The 19,712-nt window shown below is 40.6% G+C and overlaps 1 protein-coding gene across 1 annotated transcript in view; it reads left to right on the plus strand.

The window, feature by feature from the left end:
- The first annotated feature begins 3,106 nt into the window (after positions 1-3,106).
- The window catches only part of LOC142097890 (caspase-8-like), a 69,646-nt gene continuing 53,040 nt past the window's right edge, over positions 3,107-19,712 (plus strand). The window contains exons 1-2 of the mRNA XM_075180126.1: positions 3,107-3,197; positions 11,008-11,333. Coding sequence (XP_075036227.1) covers positions 11,029-11,333 — 305 coding nt within the window. The 5' untranslated portion in view covers positions 3,107-3,197; positions 11,008-11,028. The remainder of the gene's footprint in view (positions 3,198-11,007; positions 11,334-19,712) is intronic.

Here is a 19,712-nt window from a genome sequence, read left to right on the forward strand (position 1 = left end):
AGCTCTCCTGAATGTTACTGATTACTTTGTTCAACACTGCTACCACCCTCCTCTTTCAATTGTATAATGGTGCCTCCCCAACTTCTCTACACTCTGTACTACCCCTTTTGTGTCCCTCTCTCAAATGGCGCTAGGGCGGTATTTATAGATTCGACGACGTAACAATGATGTTTTGCCTCGTTTTCGAGTCTGAAAAAACGCGAAAGTACCGAGCCAAGTCGGATCCCCTAAGTTTGGATGTGTTCGGTTCCCGAGGAACCGAGCCTGAGCATCTCTAATCTTAACCAAAAATGTCAACAAGCTGTACCTCTAACAATTCCTCATGCTTTTACCTTCAGCCCCTGGTGGAGCTGGATATTACTTCTCACATGCTTTTTTTTTCATCCAGGTATTATGATAAGGAGTAGACAATCTGCATAGACTTGTGTCTGTTAACCTCTAGGACACAAACCTTTTCTCCATGTCAGGGCTGGTTTGTATGTTCTGTCAGATGTTAAATGTTCCTGTAACTGCCAAATTTTATTAGTAAGTATTATCTAGCATTTATTTCTCGCCAGTAATAGATCTGACAACTGTAGAGCAGTTTGTAAGGAATCTTTGTCTTTTCTCACCGCCACCGGTGCACCTTGTGGTGTAACGACTGTGTTTTATAATGTGGAGGTGGTGGGCCACTGAAAATCTAATTTGGATATTGCTTCAGAATACGCTTTTGGCCCCATCAGCAGTATTTTGTTCTCTCCCCAGTATTAATATAAAAATTTGTTGTCTCTGTGGAAATGCCAAATAATTGCAGCTATTATTTCTCAGCTTCTCCCAGATACAACCACTCAGCAAGTGCCATCAATTAACCCCCCAACAAATAAGTTTAGCTGCCAATGTCAAGCAGAGGCTAAATAATGCATTCCTGGTCTCCATAGCAAAATTTGGGAAAAGGCTCTGTGATGTCGCTTTAGCCCCCGAAGCCTCCGTTCTGATCTCAAAGGATAGGTGCTTTAGTGCAAATGTGCCAAAACTGCACATGCTAAGAAGAAGCCTCTATTCTGCTCTTTTGCAACCTCAGGGCCCTGTAGTGGTTGCACCCCCTGCAGTAGCAATAGCTCTGACACTGGCACCAAGGTCTGCCTAGACTGACCTGTATGTGATAAGCTTGTTATATAGATCCAGAATGCTTAGCACTTGGGTTTTCTTATTCTTTACCCCATAGTCTCCAACACTAAAATGAACATAAAATACATTTAAAATTACCCTATGCTCATACCCTCCTAGTTAAATTGTAGAAGACAAATTGTGAGAAGATACTCTGTGTTTGATTGATGTTTTGACGTATTATCCTTTCCGTAGCATATCTTGCGTGATTGCGCACTGCGCATGCCCAGAAACGGTTTCACCATGGAACGCTATTGTATGCAATTCACGTCTGGATGCAGATGATACTTAGGACTACCTACGATTGGGGAGGGAAGGGGCAGACAAACATAGACCATGTCAGGTAAGGGCGTTTCGACGCAGATGAGGCTGACAAAATCCTGACTCTGCCGTAAGTAGGCTTTTTTCCAGACATATGGATTGCACCTACGCCAGAGCAGGTGTAACTGACGGATGATAGTGATGATCAAACACGACATTGTCTCTCACAATCTAATAGGATGAGGGCCTATTTACCTGCACCACATATCTCAAACAGCACTATATAAGACCACTGCAGGGGGGCGCCTATTGTGCCATTCCGTTTCTAACATCTGCATTCTTTGTTAAAGAGGCAGGTGAAAATGTCACACATGAATTCCTGTAGCAACAAATAAAATTAAGTATATATAATTTTTTTAAAGAAGTTGCATATATTAACCATGTGGGGTTTTTTGTTTTTGGTTTTATTATCCCTTATAAGCAGTTGTATATTATCATTGCTGTTTAGTATTTTGGGATTTTTATTATCCTTTAGCCGTCTTTTTTATAAGCTTAATATTCTGTAAAAACTATAACATTACACTCTTGATTTTACTGAATGACAATTAAATGTTATTATATTAAATTTATTCTGTTGTTTTTATTTTCCCCACTCACAAATTGAAAAAAAAGTATTATAAAGTATGAAAGTTGTGCTAGCTGTACATATTTTTTGTATATAATGTAAAGTTTTAAAGAGGCCAGAAAAATCTTTAATTCATAAAGTAGATATACCCTCCCTATCTTTCTCACATATTGCAAGAAAGTGTCATTCTGGAGGATGACAGGTATCACCCGCTCCCAAACCAGCAACTGGTAAAGCTTCACTGTCCAAGGAGTGCCAATCTCATTAAGTTGTCAGATGTTGAGGTGATCCGTCGCTATCAGCTTCCACCTTATGTCATCATGGACACTCTGCACTTTGTGCAGTGATCTAGAGCCCCTACATCAATACCACCACTGACTATTTCTTTACATCTGAGTCATTCCAGGCCACAGTAGTTGTTGCAGCAAGATTGTCCCCACCTTTAGTTGTGTGCTGAACGTGGTGCTAAGGGCTTCCCTCTCATGCATCTGTCAGTTTATCCATCTGTCACTTGATGAGAAGTCCCTTGCGCCCATATGTATGTATATATGTATGTATATATATATATATATATATATATATATATATATATATATATGTATATATACATATATATATATATATATATACTTAGTAATTATTAAATATTAGTAATATTGGCAATGGATGTGCACACACCCCCTTCTGCAGGTACTAATCATTAAATAATAAAAAAAAAGAAAGAATGTGGAAAGTGAATGCACTTATAGGAACCAATCTGTTGATTGTTAAGCACATGTTCCAGCCTTTGCTGGGAGACCACAACCCCTCCATGGACTGGCCATGTACACCATTTATCCCTGAGGATCCTTTAAAAATCTTACACATCTATATTGCCTTTTCTTATATTTGTTTAATTTGTAGGCGACAGAACCATTTTAAACTCATACAGTGAATGACTTGTCTTTAAACACTTTGAACAATATTATGGAACAATTGTAAAGGACGCTATTGACAGTTACAGTACATTCATACACAGGAAGAGGAGTAAGTCTGAGAGGGACTGAATCATATCAGGAAGTCTGTGTGTGGGATGGGCCCAACTCTGGTTTGAACTAGTGCTCTGCAGGATAAGTAATGAGATACGATTGGGAACTTTTTGCAACTAAGAAAAAAAGTCTTAAAAGTAAGTAAGAATTTCTTGCTAAAACCTACGTACAGTAATCTTCAATTCTTATACATTCGATCAAATTTTGTTTAATTGAAAGGTAAATTGTGTTTACAAATAGAAAGTGAAACTCAGTTTTGTCTTCTTCCTTTAAAACAGTATCAGAAAACATTGTAACCCATTGAAGTAATTGTAAAATATCACCCTGCTTTAGAAATACAGCAGCCATGGGTCCAAATTTCATGCTAAAGTGTCAAGTTGATTAACACATTTATATTGTTTAAAGCTAGATTAAATGAATCACCGTTTTTTGTTCAATGTGCTTTAACACTCAGTTTATCTACAACCACCTGCCCTCCAATGTAAAAAAGACAAATTAAACAACAGGAATATGTTTTCGTTCCAATTTTTACTCCTTAACCAGAGGCTATTGGGCCGAATTATCCATACATTGCCTAAAACATATGCAGCCTTCTACCATCTTAAACTATTATATACGCTTTTATTACCATAGGCTGTCCTATAATAATCTCTTCCATTATCTACTTATTTATATTATTTATATGACAGAACATGCTGGGATGTCATGTTAGCATTTTGATGTTTTGTGTTCCGGAAAGCTAAGTACCACATTTTACTTAGGAGCCTGAAAGCCTTATGTTGACCACACACAGACCACTTGGGCAAATGTCAAACAAGAGGTGACCCGTTTTGTCCTCTCAAGTGGGTGACCTAATTGAATAACATTAGGTCCATATTTTGGCCTGTTACTGATGTCAGAAGATGACCACATACAAGCTAATAGCAGCCCTCTTTCAATTGCTTTTTACAAACATATCTGATAATTATTTATTATAGAGAAAATTATTTATTATAATTTATAGAATTATTTATTATAATCAGATTATTAGTTACTGTATATTGGTAGCAAATATAATTATGCAATTCTTACCAATTCTAACTACTTGGATTGATGTACACTATAAAAGATAAATACAGTTAGTTTAGCAATTATTAGATATACCAAAACAGTACAAGCCACTTATTAAGACTTTTACATCAAGAAATATATTCATTGTTCAGAAAATTCTTAACATTTTGTCAGCACAATATATCTGTTGTCTGAGACAACTGCTTCAGTTTACCTGTTTCCACTGGAGTACCCTGCGCCTCAATACTACCAGCATTAAATATGCCCCAAACTGGCATCATTGCAATAGCGGTTCAACTGTGTAATTTGGGCACAAATATAGCAAGTTTAATACTAAGCATAGGGAGACCACTGTCTTTTTAAAAAGATAATATACACATAAATGTAATACTAGCAAAAAAAACAATGTACTCGATTTGTTAAAAGCTAATTAGCACAATGTACTAGATTTTTTTAAAGTTAATTAACACAATGTACTAGGTTTTTTAAAGCTACCGTATATACTCGAGTATAAGTCGACCCGAATATAAGCCGAGGCACCTAATTTTACCCCAAAAAACTGGGAAAACTTATTGACTCGAGTATAAGCCTATTATTATTATTATTATTATTATTATTATTTATTTATAAGGCGCCACAAGGTTTCCGCAGCGCCGAACACAGTACAAACAATGGACAGTACAGGGAATAACAGTACAGAACAATAAACGAGTAATACCAAGACTTCAGATGCTCCAGGAAAAGCAAAAATATTGAGGTTGGAGCAGAAGAGAACGTAGAGAGACAGGAGGGAGAAGGGCCCTGCTCATTAGAGCTTACATCCTAAAGGGAGGGCAACAGACAATCGGCACAGAGGGAGTCAGAGGAGGGGAGCAAGCGCACCCTTTTCAAGGAAGATGCAGGAGATGAGAGCGAGCATGGAAAGAGGGTTAAGTGGAGGGCTGGTAAGCTTTGAGGAAGAGATGAGTTTTGAGTGCCCGCTTGAAGGAGCACAAGTTAGGGGATAGACGGATGGAGCGAAGGAGGTCATTCCAGTGCAAGGGGGCAGCTCGGTAGAAGTCTTGAATTCTGGAGTGGGATGAGGTTATTAGAGTGGAGGAGAGGCGACGGTCATTGGCCGAGCACAGGGACCGGGCGGGAGTGTGGATGGAGAGGAGATTGAAGATATAGGGGGCAGTAGACTGGGAGAGGGCCTTGTAGGTGAGGGTAAGAAGTTTGAAAAGAATTCGATAGGGGAAGGGGAGCCAGTGAAGGGCAAGGCAGAAGAGGAGCGGCGAGAAAGGAAGATAAGCCTCGCCGCCGCATTGAGTATAGAACAAAGGGGGGCAAGGTGAGAGCAGGGGAGGACGGTGAGGAGAAGATTGCAGTAGTCCAGCCGGGAAATGATGATATGGATAATAGTTTTGGTTGCTTCATTAGATAGGAAGGGCCGGATGCGGGCAATGTTACGAAGTTGAAGGCGACAGGATTGCGCAAGAGATTGAATGTGGGGGTAAAAGAGAGGGAGGAGTCGAGGGTGATGCCCAGGCAGCGTAGTTGGGGGACGGAGGAAGCCTAGGGTGAGAAATGCAGCAGCTACTGGTAAATTTCAAAAATAAAAAAAACTTCTCAGCTGACCCATCGCCACTGTGTTTGCAGGAGAGACTGTTATACTCAGATCCTCCTGGTGTATGTATTTTGGTGTTGACTGAAATCAATTGAGATTGTCTGATATGAGCATGTTGTACTTATTTCTTTGCACCCTTCTCTTGTCCTTCCTTTCCCCTTTTTCATATTCTGTTCCCCTCCATTCATGATAAAATCAATAAACACTAATAAGTAAAATAAAAAAGAAAGAGGTGGTGATAAAGGGTTGGAGGTTGGATTTTTCGACCTCTATGCATATAATATGTAATGATTAAAATTGTAAGTCAGTTCATAAGTGAATTTATTAGTGCATTCATTAATACCGTCCATTTATAAATCGCTGAGAGAGAGAGAGAGATTTCAGCCTTTAACTTACCTCCGCATTGGAACGCATGTGCGTTCCACTGACAGGAAGTTCGGCATTTGGAACGCAAGTTTGCATTCCAAATGCCGAACTTCCTGTCAGTGGCTTTCCACTGCGGAAGTTAAGAGCTGAGGGACTGGACAACAGGTAAGTTCACTCGTGTATAAGCCTAGGGGAGGCTTTTTTCAGCATAAAAAATGTGCTGAAAAAGTCGGTTTATACACAAGTATATACGGTAATTTGCACTATGTACTAGTTTTTTTAAAGCTAATTTTCACTATGTAGTAGTTTTTTTTAAAGCTAACTTGCACAATGTACTAGTTTTTTTTGGGTTTTTTTAAACGCTAACTAGCTTTAAAATATTTTATGAATGATGTAACATTTTCCGTAACGACCTTATGTACATATAATTCTCCTTAAATGCCATTTGAAAAGGGTTTCTTAATCTTCATATTTCATCTTAATTGTACTTCTTTAAACCAGAGTGCTCACATTTGGGGAGGATACGTGGGTCATTTGAATGTCCTGACTTAAATATGCTGTACTTTCTGTAGAATGAAGCCAGGTAAGTGTGTTAATGGGATCTAAAAGCATCAGTATATTGGACTTTCTGGCATCAGGGCCGTGCAGGCATCCTGGGCACCCTAGGCAGCTCTCACCCATCTCACTCAACCTCTCCATCACCCTTGCCCCTATTTCAAAGCCCCAGCAACCCTCCTTCCTAATACTTACCTTGTGAGAAGCAGGGGCAAAGCAGCATCATCTGCGCCACTCTACCATCCCATTACCAACATGGAGGAGCAGCAGCTTCACAGGTACAAGCTGACAGGTGCTGCCCCTCCATGCGAGAGCTTTGTGTGTGGTGGGCACAGGGTATATCATCATGATCATCAACATCATCATCATCATCATTTATATTGCACCAGCATATTCCATAGTGCTTAGCAATTGGGAATAAACAGTAATAAAACAATACTGGGTAATACATACAGAGAGATAAGAGGGTCCTACTCCGAAGTTTACAATTTATGGGACAATGGTTTGATACACAAGGGCAAGTGCTGCATCATATTGCATATTTGTCCAGCTAGAATGCAAAGGTTAAAAAGTAGGGCTGTATGATCAGTCACACAGCAATGTTGGTTAGAGGGTTGTTGTCTTGAGTTAGCTGTGTAGAGGGGGGTAATAGGGAGATTAAGAGGTTGGTTGAGGAATATAATAGCTTGACTAGAGGAAAGTCTTATTTAGCGAGGGAGTGAATTAAATAAAGTGGGTGCAGCCTGAAAAAAGTCTTGTAACCTGGAATTGGAGGATGTGATGAGAGTGGAAGAGAGACGCAGATCTTGTGCACAACGGAGAGGTTGATTTGGGAAGTATTTTGAGACAAGTGAGGCGATGTATGTTGGTGCAATTTTGTTGATGACCTTGTATGTTAGTGCAAGAATTTTATATTGGATTTGTTGAAAAACAGGCAACCAATGTAGAGACTGACAGAGTAGCTCAGCAGAGGAAGAACAATTTGCAAGGAAAATCAATCTAGCCGCTACATGAAAAATAGATTGTAGGGGCTCTAGTCTGATTTTGGGAAGACCAGTAAGAAGGGAATTACAATAGTCGATGTGGGAGATGATGAGCGCATTAATTAAAGTTGTTGCAGTGTCCTGTGTGAGATATGTACTTATTCTGGAAATGTTTTTTTAGATGTATGCAGCATGATATAAATATAGAGTTAATGTGGGGAACAAAGGATAATTGTGAGTCAAAGATTACACCTAGGCAGCGAGCTTGTTGGGTGGTATCTATGGTCATGTTGTCAACAGAAATAGAAATGTCAGCCAGGAAGCTTCTATTGGTGGGTGGGAATATTATTAATTCTGTTTTTGAAAGATTGAGTTTGAGTTGGTAAGAGTGTCCTCCACTCTGCCAAGACGAAATGGCAGAAAGACAGTCTGTAACGCAAGACAACACAGATAGTGAGAGATTAGGAGAGGATAGATAAATTTGTGTATCATATGCATAGAGATACTGATACTGAAATCCAAAGGAACTAATTAGTTTTCCAAGAGAAGTGGTATAGATAGAGAATAGCAGAGGATCTAGGACTGATAAAGGAAGCAAAGTGGAGGTTGTTCCAGAGATATTAACACTGAAAAAGCGATTAGATAGGTAGGATGAGAACCAGGATAGGACAGTGTCTTGAAGACCTAAGGATTGTAGCATTTGTATGAGGGGAGAGTGGTCAACAGTGTCGAATGCAGCGTAGAGATCCAGGAGAATTAGAAGAGAGTAATGGCCTTTAGTTTTAGCAGTGATCAAATCATTGACAACCTTAGTCAACGTAGTCTCTGTGAAGTGTTGAGAATAAAAGCCTGACTGTAGAGGGTCCAATAGATTGTTTGCAGAAAGAAAGCATGTGAGGCGAGTGTAATCTTTCTAGAAACTTGGAGGGGCATGGGAGCCGAGAGATGGTGTGGTAATTTGAGAGAGAGTTCGGGTCAGAATTTTGTTTTTTCAGAATGGCAGTAATCACTGCATGCTTGAATAGTGATGGAAAGATACCAGTAGAGAGAGATAAATTACAGATTTTGGTTGAAGGTGGAACGAGCACAGGAGACATGGACCTACTAATTTGTGAGGGTATGGGATCGAGAAAACAGGAGGTAGAGTAGAAAGATTAGAAGAGAGTAGAGATTTCCTCTTCATATATGGGATCAAATGAAGAGAGAGTGTCAGAGGGTGCTGGGAAGGAATATGACATTGAAAGATTGTCAATACATCACTCATTCAGTGTTTTACACTCTCCTTAAATACTGGCACCCTAGGTTTGCCTAGTTGTAGCACCAGCCCTATGGGACATCTAAAACCAAAAACATATATCTTATAATTGGACAAGCTATCAGTAGTTTATAGATCAAGGAGTCAATACATGATCGATGTATGGACTTCATTTCATATAGAGGTGCATTGCACACCACCATATTTCTACACTGGCCTGGACAAACACAGGTAATGCCATGACACCATCTTAAATTAATACTAATTACTATGACCCTACTATTAAATTAAATACTATGCACCACAAAATAAATTGCATACACATCAATAAATTTATATTTTCCACCCACTATTAAATTATCACCCACCCTCACTATTAAATTAATACTCAGCCTCCACCCCTATTACAGTATTACAGTAAGACACTTACCCTCTACCATTCGGCTCTGTAGATTTCAGAGGCAGACACCTCTGTCTATATATAGTGATATGATTGCATCTATACTGGTATTAAGATATATATATATACATGTATATATATATATATATATATATATATATATATATATATATATATATATATATATTACAGTTATTTAGAGTATAGACTAAAATTGCAAAAGTGCTAATATGCAAAAACCCATAGTATGCAATTGATTGTTGTTTTACTATATAAAGATGCATGGTTATTTTCAGTGTCTCAGCCTAATTGTCCAAATCTAAATCACAATCTGTGTGTCCAAATTGGATGGATCTGGTCATTTGGTGCTCAGTTTCAACTTCTTAATCATATGTTCAAATAATGTCAGCGCGAACTGTAATTTTGTTATTTTAGACTAAATTGGCCACAAATTGCTGTACGCTTGAGCCTAATATGATCACTCAGCCAACATCTGATGAGGACTGGTGGAAAATTGGACAATGACCATGTTCTGACAGTCGACTTTATTTATGAAGCACACATATCTTTTTGGTTTTGTACCAATGCACCTAGAGTGTCTGCCTAGCATACTTCCAGGTTCCCGCCTATTCTCCACTCTCAGAAGATGCTGCAACTTAAAACTGTGCTTATGTTTTGCAGGGAGGTGGACAATCTGAAATGGTCCACTGTGCAATATTGTAAATCACATATGGAAATCCAACCTGCACCCACTTTAGAACCATCTTTTTGAGTAGATTAAAATCTTTAAATTTTCTCCTAAAAGACTCATTTATTGATTTAATTAATCATGAGAGTGAGGGGACATTGGAATTGTGTATATTACAAGTGGCAGTTTTGTGTGTTTGAACCTTTTGTCAACTGGAAAAGTGTACCTAGAAATTAGTTTCTCTAAGTGCAACTGGTACAAAATACATACCATTAAAAATAAGGATGAGACCAAGGGGTAGATTTGGTTGCTACAGGCAACACTTCCACTTTTCCTTTGTTTGATAAATGTACCCCCAAATCTCCACCACCTGAGCACTGGTGCAAACTTGAAATGCTTTGTCAATAAAGTAGTTAAGAACGCACTTCATAAGTGGCTTTGTTGTTCAACAAACGCACTGATGGGTTGGGTACATACTGTTGAAAACGGAAATGTCGACAGTTATCTTGCTGACATAAAAATGTCATTATAAGAGCGATGCCAGCGATATCACCAGAATGAAAGTGCTGACATTTCTATTGTCAGAAAATTGACCGCATCCCGCAACAAATGACCAAATCTATCCAATTTGGTCGTACAACATTGATCTGGACACTCTGTGCTTGGGATCAGTTATGTAAGGGCAACTTTACAATTAGAAAATATTATGATTTTTTAGGACCATGTGCATTGGTACCTAAACATATCCCAAGTGTCTGTCAACTTGGTCAAAAAATGATTAAATTGGCAGATAAAATCTGCATATTTTGGTAGCTTTAGAGTTTTCCACAGGGTTTTGCATTACAGAAATTTGTGGTAAATTGTTTATTTTCCCTGCAGTTATTTTCAGTAAAATTCATCTATTTTCATTATTACAATTGTGTAAGGTGTAAGGTATATGTTAATCTTACATTAAAGCAAAGGTAAACACAGTTATACAGCACTGTACGTGAATGTTATGATGAACATAGAAAAAGAGGTAAACATATAATATGCATTTTACAGCATTTTAGCCATACCTTGAAAATGAATGAAAATATACAGAAACTGCTGCTGCGTGTTAGCGATGGCCTCGGCCAGAAGGAAGTACAAGCCTTGATCTTTCTATGTGGGGAGAATATAAGAACAGTAGAAAAGGACAACATAAAAGATGCAAAGATGCTCTTCTCACTTCTGCAAAGTAAAGATTTGATTTCAGAGGACGACTTATCCTTTCTTAAAGAGATTTTGTACAGAATAGGCAGAAAAGACATCCTAAAGAAGACACTGAGGATTACAGCACCGGAAATGGAACATCTTCAAATCTCCACCCAACACATTTCTTCATACAGGTGAGGAAAAGTTATAATCAACACAACTATTACAATATATAAAGGTTATATCAGCAATTTAGCTCAATTTTTATATCAATAAACATTTTTTAATGTAAAATCATTCCATTTGCAAGTAACATAAAGAACTGCAAAAGTTATTTTTTCATTCTGTATTTAATTATTTACTTAATGACAATTAAAGGTGTTCAATACCTGTTTTTATTAAAAGAAAAATGTTGTAGCGCTATTTCCACTAACTTTAACACTAGGGGTTATATTTACTAAACTGTGAAAAAGTAGAGATGTTGTCTATAGCAACCAATCAGATTATAGTTATCTTTTATTCAGTAGATTCTACAAAATGGCATCTAGAATATGATTGGTTGCTATAGGCAACATCTCTTCTTTGGTGATTTAAGGGTACTTTGAGACCAAGACTAAATATATATATATATATATATATATATATATATATATATATATATAGCATATATTAATTTATGAGGACATTCCCGCATACATAAATTAATTAATAATAACATTGGTAGGGAAAGTTTTGTGCTTTCTGGCCGTCTGAGGACATCCGCATGCCCTCTTACACCGACACCTTGCCATGTTGCCATGGAGGTTACGGCCCTGTTCAACCACACTGTCATTTCAACAAGTTTGATCCCTCTTTAAAGCTGTTATGCGGTTCTTTATGTAGAATTTCACCCCAACCAGTTCCGATCTTTCAGTATGGATGGTTCAGCCGTGAGGCACGCATCATAGTCTCGCTTTTCAGGCACCCAGTATGTCTGTATAAACCTAATCAGGTTTTACTCCACAGCCTTGACCTGCTCTCTGTCCCAGGATTTCCTCCGCAACCCAAAAGGAAGTAGAGTGGTCCATTATAGCTGTGTGCTACACATACCTGTGGAAGCCATGGCTGGGCATTGGTCTCATGTTGCCAGGTCCATACACTGCCTCTCTTCTGACATGGAAGTATCGACCAAAAGCTTGACCACTTGTCCCTCTGTCATGGAGGATTGCTCATCATCCGACATGTCCCTCTGTAGCTGGGCCAGTTCTGAAAAGAAACATATGTAAATTGGCCCCACACTCTCAGGCAAACAGTCGTATGCAATTGGGGCCTCTGAAGTGTGACAAGACAGCTGGTCTGACGAACATGTAGAAATTTTGGCTATCCACTCCACATTTGTTACGCTTTTCTGCAAAAAGTTCCATTGCAGCTTGCATGACTGGTGTCAGCATGATGGGGACTTTTCTCCGTCATTTTCCTCTGATTTCAATGCGAGTGAAGTGCCGGAAGAGCTTCCTCTCAACCTCGGAAAGCACTAGGGACACATCTTCGTGGAGATCCGATGTATCTCTTGAGGAGAAGGTAGTCAGCAACATTTTTGAAATTTCTCTTTCACTTCTTCGATTGAACAAGATCACCTGTACCAGGGTGACTTTTGCAAGTAGTGCCCAGTGGTTAACCGTAGGCTCGGTGGATATACCATTTTGGTAGGCTTGCTGCTTCTCATTGAGGTACAAGTGCATCTTTTTCACATCTTCCGTGAAAGGTAAAAACTAAGGCATGTTTTACTTGGACTCCTTAAGAGTTTTCAAGGCAGCCAACGAGATCAACTCGTTCCATCTCGCTTCATATATCTTCCTGAAATTTTGTGTGTTTTCAACAGCAGCAGTGCAGCCCTCCATTATGGCTTGGCACTCCACAATGATCGCTATCTTTTGCAGGCCGTGCCTGACCTTGAGTGACAGCGAGGGTGTTTTAAATGTACCTGTCTCCTCGTCATAGCCAGCTTCCAGCTTCACAGTGTCTACTACGTGAAGAAAGTTTGATGGGGTGGTAAAGTCTTTTATCCTCTTCAAAGAGGTAGCTCTTCTGGCCTGTAGCAGTAGCCTGCCCATTTCGCTAAGCTTCTGATGGATGTACTCATGCCTGCCAACATCTGATTCGACCCGGTTGAAGAGATGTTGCCCCATCTGCATGATGCATCGGTCATTTTTGACTGCGAGTAAGATTTTATCCTGGGTCATTTCAAAAGCCAGCACTGATGTCAGGTGGAATAGGCTGAGCAAAGGTGCACAGTTACTGGACTCTTCTTGCCAGGTGTGAGCTTGTTGCCTCTTCGGTTTAGCTTACATCTCTTCATGTGCCGCCACAGGTATTTCCTTGCAAACATGTCCTGGCAGGTTACACTGTGCATGAAGCCTTTGGCATCCATCTCTTTGTCTGGAAGTTTGCATGGGACCAGAATTCCATGGCCTGCCCTCATTGCCTCAGTGTTGTTTGCAAAGTTGCCCCTATTGCAAAGATGTGCCAATTGCATACACCTTTCTTTCGAGTGCTTGGGGAATTTCAGGGCCCAGGCTACTTTAGTCTCATTTCGGTGATCATGCTCCATGTGCCAGACATTTTTTAAGTGAGGCTTCTCACAGTACAGGAAGTACTGCTTTTTGTTACATGCTCTGGAGCCATAACTGTTTTTGGATAGCGTTTGGACAGACACCACATCGTCTCTCCGACCCTCTGTGTTTAAAAACAGCTGCCAGAAGGTCGAGAATGGTCGTACATACAGGGTCAGACTGGGCCGCCGGGGGACTGGGGTATCCTCCGGTAGGCCCCTCTTCGTTGGTGGGGGAGCGGATAACAAAAAAAAATTGAAAAAAATTGAAAAAAATACTCGAGTGACTGCAGCGCCAGCGTCCCTCCTCTTTGCTCCGTTCACATTGAATGTCGGGCGTGAAGTCTTCACGCCCGACGTTCAGTGAGGAGCGGCGCAGAGAGAAGTCGGCAAGAAGACAGAAGAGAAGAAGAGAAGAAAGAAGCCGATAGAAAAGGTAAGTGAAGGAATGGAAGCAAGGGGGAGTAAAGGCAGCATGGCAGAGAGTGAAGGGGGATTAAAGACAGCATGGCAGAGAGTGAAGGGGGAGCACTGACAGCATGGCAGAGAGTGAAGGGGGAGCAAAGACAGCATGGCAGAGAGTGAAGCGGGAGCACAGACAGCATGGTAGAGAGTGAAGGGGCGCAAAGACAGCATGGCAGAGAGTAAAAAGGGGCCAAAGCAGCATGGCAGATTGTAAAGGGGGGCCAATGCAGCATGACAGAGTGTAAAGGGGGCCAAAGCAGAATGACAGAGTGTGAAGGGGGGCCAAAGCAGCATGGCAGAGTGTGAAGGGGAGCCAAAGCAGCATGGCAGAGTGTGAAGGGGGGCCAAAACTGCATGGAGGGCGCAGTGTGATCATAAGGAGGCACAGTATGATGATGAAGGGGTACAGTAATGTGTGTGTGATGGCACAGCGGGCTTGTGGCAATGTAATGTGTGTGTGGTAAGTGGTGGCTAACTAATCGGTGCTATTTTGTTTGTGGGGTGATGGTGGGGCAATTTAATTTTATAGTGGGGACTATTAATTTAAGAGGGGGGTTTAGGGGCTATTAATTGAATGTGGGGCTGAGTTTGAGGAGCATGAGGTCTATTTATTAAATGTGAATATAAATTATTTAATAGCAGTGATGGTTGTGGGAAATATGTATATTTATTATACGTAAATGCTATCAATTTATTGATGGGGCTGTCTGGAGGGAGGGAAATAGGTTTATTTATTAAATGGGAATACTGTTACTTTAATGTTGGGGCTGGAGGAAGGCCTAAGTATTAATTGTGGGTCCTATTGATTTAACGCTAAGGCTGGTTGGAATTTTGTAAATGTACCCATCTGTTTTTTTCAAATAGGGCTCCCAACATTCCAGGATCCAGACAAGCCGCAACTAAAGAAACCAGCAGCCACAGGTGGTGAAAGTGACAAGAACAGGCAGGACAGTCTGTCAAATGTTCTGAGTCTAGTGGGACAATCCCGATTTTTCGTGACTGTTCTGTCCAATCTAAGGGGTAGGTCAAGACAGTGCACTCTTTATATACACACTGCATTCTTTATATACTACACTATGGCGCTAGCTGTCCTTCGTGGGCTGACAACTCCCCGTCCAGTGTCTGGTCTCGCCTCTATGATGGCTGGCCACACCACCATTGGTGGGCCCCTAGCGTTGCAGTCCCCCGATGTGCCCTTCATGCCCCAGTAAGACACTGCATACATAAAATTCATCTCTGCGTACCTGCATTTTGCTGCGCTGGTGGGCAACAGGGCATCACCGCTGGTATCTGAAACAATCTCCTCCGAAGTGTCAGGGGCATACTCATCTTCACTGCTTTTCGGGCTATAGTAGGAGCTTCTGTAGGCTCTGTCATGCTTCATGTCCCCGCTTTACCGTCAGCAGCAGACAGATGCGACTGTATCTTTACCTGCTTGGTGTATAAAGTGCCGGCAAGCTCCAGTCACTTCCTTTTCCTGCTCCTGCTATACATTTGGACGGTATACTGACCACTCTCGGTGGGATGCACACACTCTCCCCTCCACATTGGGCACACGCACACTTTTGTTCCAACAAATGTGACTCGCGGGGACATGCCAGATTTTTATGCTAAGCATATCAGCAAGGTCCCCTGCATTGATTAGCCTTGGGAAGTTTTGTGGGGACCTCCATTTTTGTCCCCACTGCGACTCAGGTCCCCACAGTGTTGGTGTGTAAACAGGTCAATGTCCCCACAAGCATATGAATGCAAGTACACACACACACTGGGAAGAACTATTCCATATGCTTTCCATTATCATGTTCAAGTAGATATGTGGTGTATATTATCATCTGTCCATGTGGTTTGTATTACATATGCAAAACCACTCTGCAGTTTCCCATTTATCAGAAATATAGAGTATTATAGCAACAAACTACAAATTTAATGTGTACAGTTAAAGACTCCATTGAAACAGCCTCCCTAATACTTTCTTCATTCCGCATTCAGAATACAACCAAACATGTAACATGTTATTAATAACCAAAAATACGGTATCTGATTAAAAAAACCATAAATAAATTTTGAATAAACAGCTCCATTATAATAATAAAAACATATAGAGAGGCCTAAAAGATGGGGGGACAAATATACACTATGATCTGTAAAATCTGCATGATCAAAAATTGATCATACAGATTTTATCCTGACAAAATATCTGTAAAAAGTAAATAACAACCGTTCGGCCTGGTATCTCATTAGTGTGTACGCTGCGGCGATAAACTATTATCGTTCCAAAGCACATCGTATCGTTTCATTTGATTTTTAAGCCAGAGCAAAACATACAATATTATTTTTTAGATTTTATTCTAATTGAATCCCTCCCTCATTAATTTCTTAAATCCCGAAGCTTTGCATTGGCAACATTTTTAAACTTATCGAACCCCCTCCCCCCACACCAGCTGCTGCTTAGTGAGGAGATCTCGTGTGACTATTAGTCATAGTCTCATGAGAACTTCTATTTAGTAGCGCTATGTGCACCGTGGCCGCACTGACAGCAGGGCAGCTAACAGCATCAGATTTGCTGTTAGCTGTGCCTGCCTAGAATGAATGGGAGGCTGCCAGGTGCGGATTGAGAACTTAAAGTGTCCCTCGAAAAAAGTCTGAAAGTGGCCTCATGTGGGCGGGACCAAATAAATGGTAGGCAGGGCCCAGAATGTGTGTGTACCCACTGTGTCTGTCCCTGTATGTGTGTGCGCTCACTGTGTCTGTGCACCCACTTAATGTACCCGAGTATGTATGTTCTGTTTTTGTCGCTTTCCCTACCTATGACTGCTGGTGTCTTTAGCTCAGTTGCTGGATCCTGGAATGTTAAGGAAAAAAATGGGTACATGAAATTAAGAAAACTCCACGAACCCCGGCGTTAAATCAATTGTAAACACGTTTAATAATTAGGCCTCCCTCCATCCCCATTAAAGTAATAGTATTCACAGTTGATAAATAGAGATATTTCCCCCAACCAGCCTCAACATTAAATTAATAGTATTCCCATTTAATAAATTAACCTATCTCCCTACCTCCAAACAGGCCCAGCAATAAATAGCATTTTCGTTTAATAAATATAACCATTTCCCAAAACCATCCCTGCCATTAAATTATTTGTATTCACATTTAATAAATTGCCCTCCTCCCAAAACACAGCCCCACATTCAATTAAAGTCCGGCCTCCTCATCTTAAATTAATAGGCCCTTTAGTCACCACCTACTTCACACCCACATTTCATTGCCCTAAGCCCCTCTGCCCTCACCCCATTTCATTGCCCTAAGCCCCCCTGCCCTCACCCCCATTTTATTGTCATAAGTCCCCCTGCCTTCACCCCATTTCATTCCCATATGCCCCCTATCTTCACCCCCATTTCATTGCCATAAGCCCTCCCCTGCCCTCACCCCGATTTCATTGCAATAAGCCCCCTTGTCCTCACCCCCATTTCATTGGCATATGGCCTCCTGCATTCACCCTATTTCATTGCCATATGACCCCTGCCCTCACCCCTGTTTCATTGCAATAAGCTCCCTGTCCTCACCCCTGTTACAGTGACAAAATCCCCCTGCCCTAACCCCCGTTATAGTGATATAAGCCCCCCTGCCCACACACACTTTACTGACGTAAGCCCTCCTGCCCACACACACTATACTGACATTAACCCCACTGCCCACACACACTATACTGACATAAGCCCCATTGCCGACACACACTATATTGACATAAGTTGTATGTATTTTTAATGAATGTGATTAATAAAACTTATGTAGAATCAATATCCCCATTCCAAATAAAGATAAGATCATCAATATGCTACTATTGAAGGGAAAATACTTTAGTAGCACCTAGTAAAAAAACATTTGTGGAGATGAAAATGTGTAATGGAAGTGATGTCATATACTTCCCTTGCACGCTCTGTTTGAATCCTCAGAGCCCTCTGAATTGCTGTGCTGCTGTTCCACTACTGCAAAGATTCCTGCCAACTATAGTCCCTCCCACTCTGGCTTTTACACCCAGTGGCTGGGCATAGGGAAAGACATAAAATAAAGGACTAAGGGTGTTATATCAGCACAAATCTCTGGGATGCATATATAATATATATATATATATATATATATATATATATATATATATATACATATATAAAATTAATCAGGCAGCATTATTTAGAAAGGGGTTCCCTGGATAGCACCAGGTCCTGGCCACACAATGCCTCCTGTTAAGGATGAGCAGCTACAATCCGGGATAAAATCACTTCAGTTCTTGGTCCGGTTAAAAAGTCAGAGAATTAATAGGTGGGAGCATCCTTGAGGAAGCAGCACAGATCTCCGGACATCAGCCACTACCCCATGAGAGGCAGGCCATTGATGTGAGCTCAGAAACATGGTTGATGCTATCAGCTATACTCCACTGTAGTGAGTGGTTGAGTCTCTCACATTATATTATAGTTTGTGCTGATATAATTTTTTTTAACACTGATCTTCATGTGCTGAGGAGATTCCTTATCTTCTCACCAGCAAATGCTAAACCTGTATCTGTGACTAAAAGAAAAATACAATGAGATCTGGCCTTTTATTTTAGAGAATCTGAACCCTAGATTACATTAAATGCACATGTGCTTGTATTAGATGAGATAATGTTAAATTAGGATACAATAGGAGAAACTATAGTATGACACAGTTAATAAAGGTTGTTCCCCAGGTAGGGTGTGACCTTAACAGTACTTGTTATTAAGATTCACTGGGTGCTGTATAAGCTGAGCAAAAATAATGGTTATCGTGAATGAATTTAACACCAAACATTCACATTTAACTATCTGGCTGAGACTTCAGTTTATGTCCTGCTGCAGCCATTTAAGGCGACTGTGCTGTAGCAGTCATGGCAATGTTCCTGGGCTGGTGTCATCATCCTAGCACCGGCTGCATCCTTCCCACCAGAGCCTGACTACCTCCTCATCTGCTGACAGCCTTGAGACCCAGTACCACTGCCCCATCTGTGCCCTCCGGTGACATGTGCACCCACACACCTGTGACTCCCCGTGACTGCAGCACCCACGCACTTGTGCCTTCCACTGACTTGTGCACGTGCACACCAGTGCCCTCCCCTGATTTGTGCACCCATCTTCTCTCATATCTGAACCTCATCTGACTTTAATCCGCATTTTTCAATATATGTATCTGCAATTGTTTTTACCTCTGTTAACCTGTTGATCAGTGATGCATATTTAATGACAATATACTAGCCTGGTTCTTTCCAGTCCTGACACATGGTATTCTTTTAATCAGCTAACCAATAAACTCTTGTGTACCTTGTTCTGGCCTTACTATATCCTAACAGTCAGTCTAGGGGGCAGATTTGTTGGTGATTTCTTTACAAAATGATTTACTTATAAAGTGTAGAAAAAATCCAGTTAAACAACACAGTTGAAGCACATCTGAAGACAACCAGAAACATTCTTTAACTGCTAAAGCCTGACACTGCACTTCATATCTCACT

This window comes from Mixophyes fleayi, chromosome 7, assembly GCF_038048845.1.
Source record: "Mixophyes fleayi isolate aMixFle1 chromosome 7, aMixFle1.hap1, whole genome shotgun sequence".
Taxonomy (NCBI): Eukaryota; Metazoa; Chordata; class Amphibia; order Anura; family Limnodynastidae; genus Mixophyes; species Mixophyes fleayi.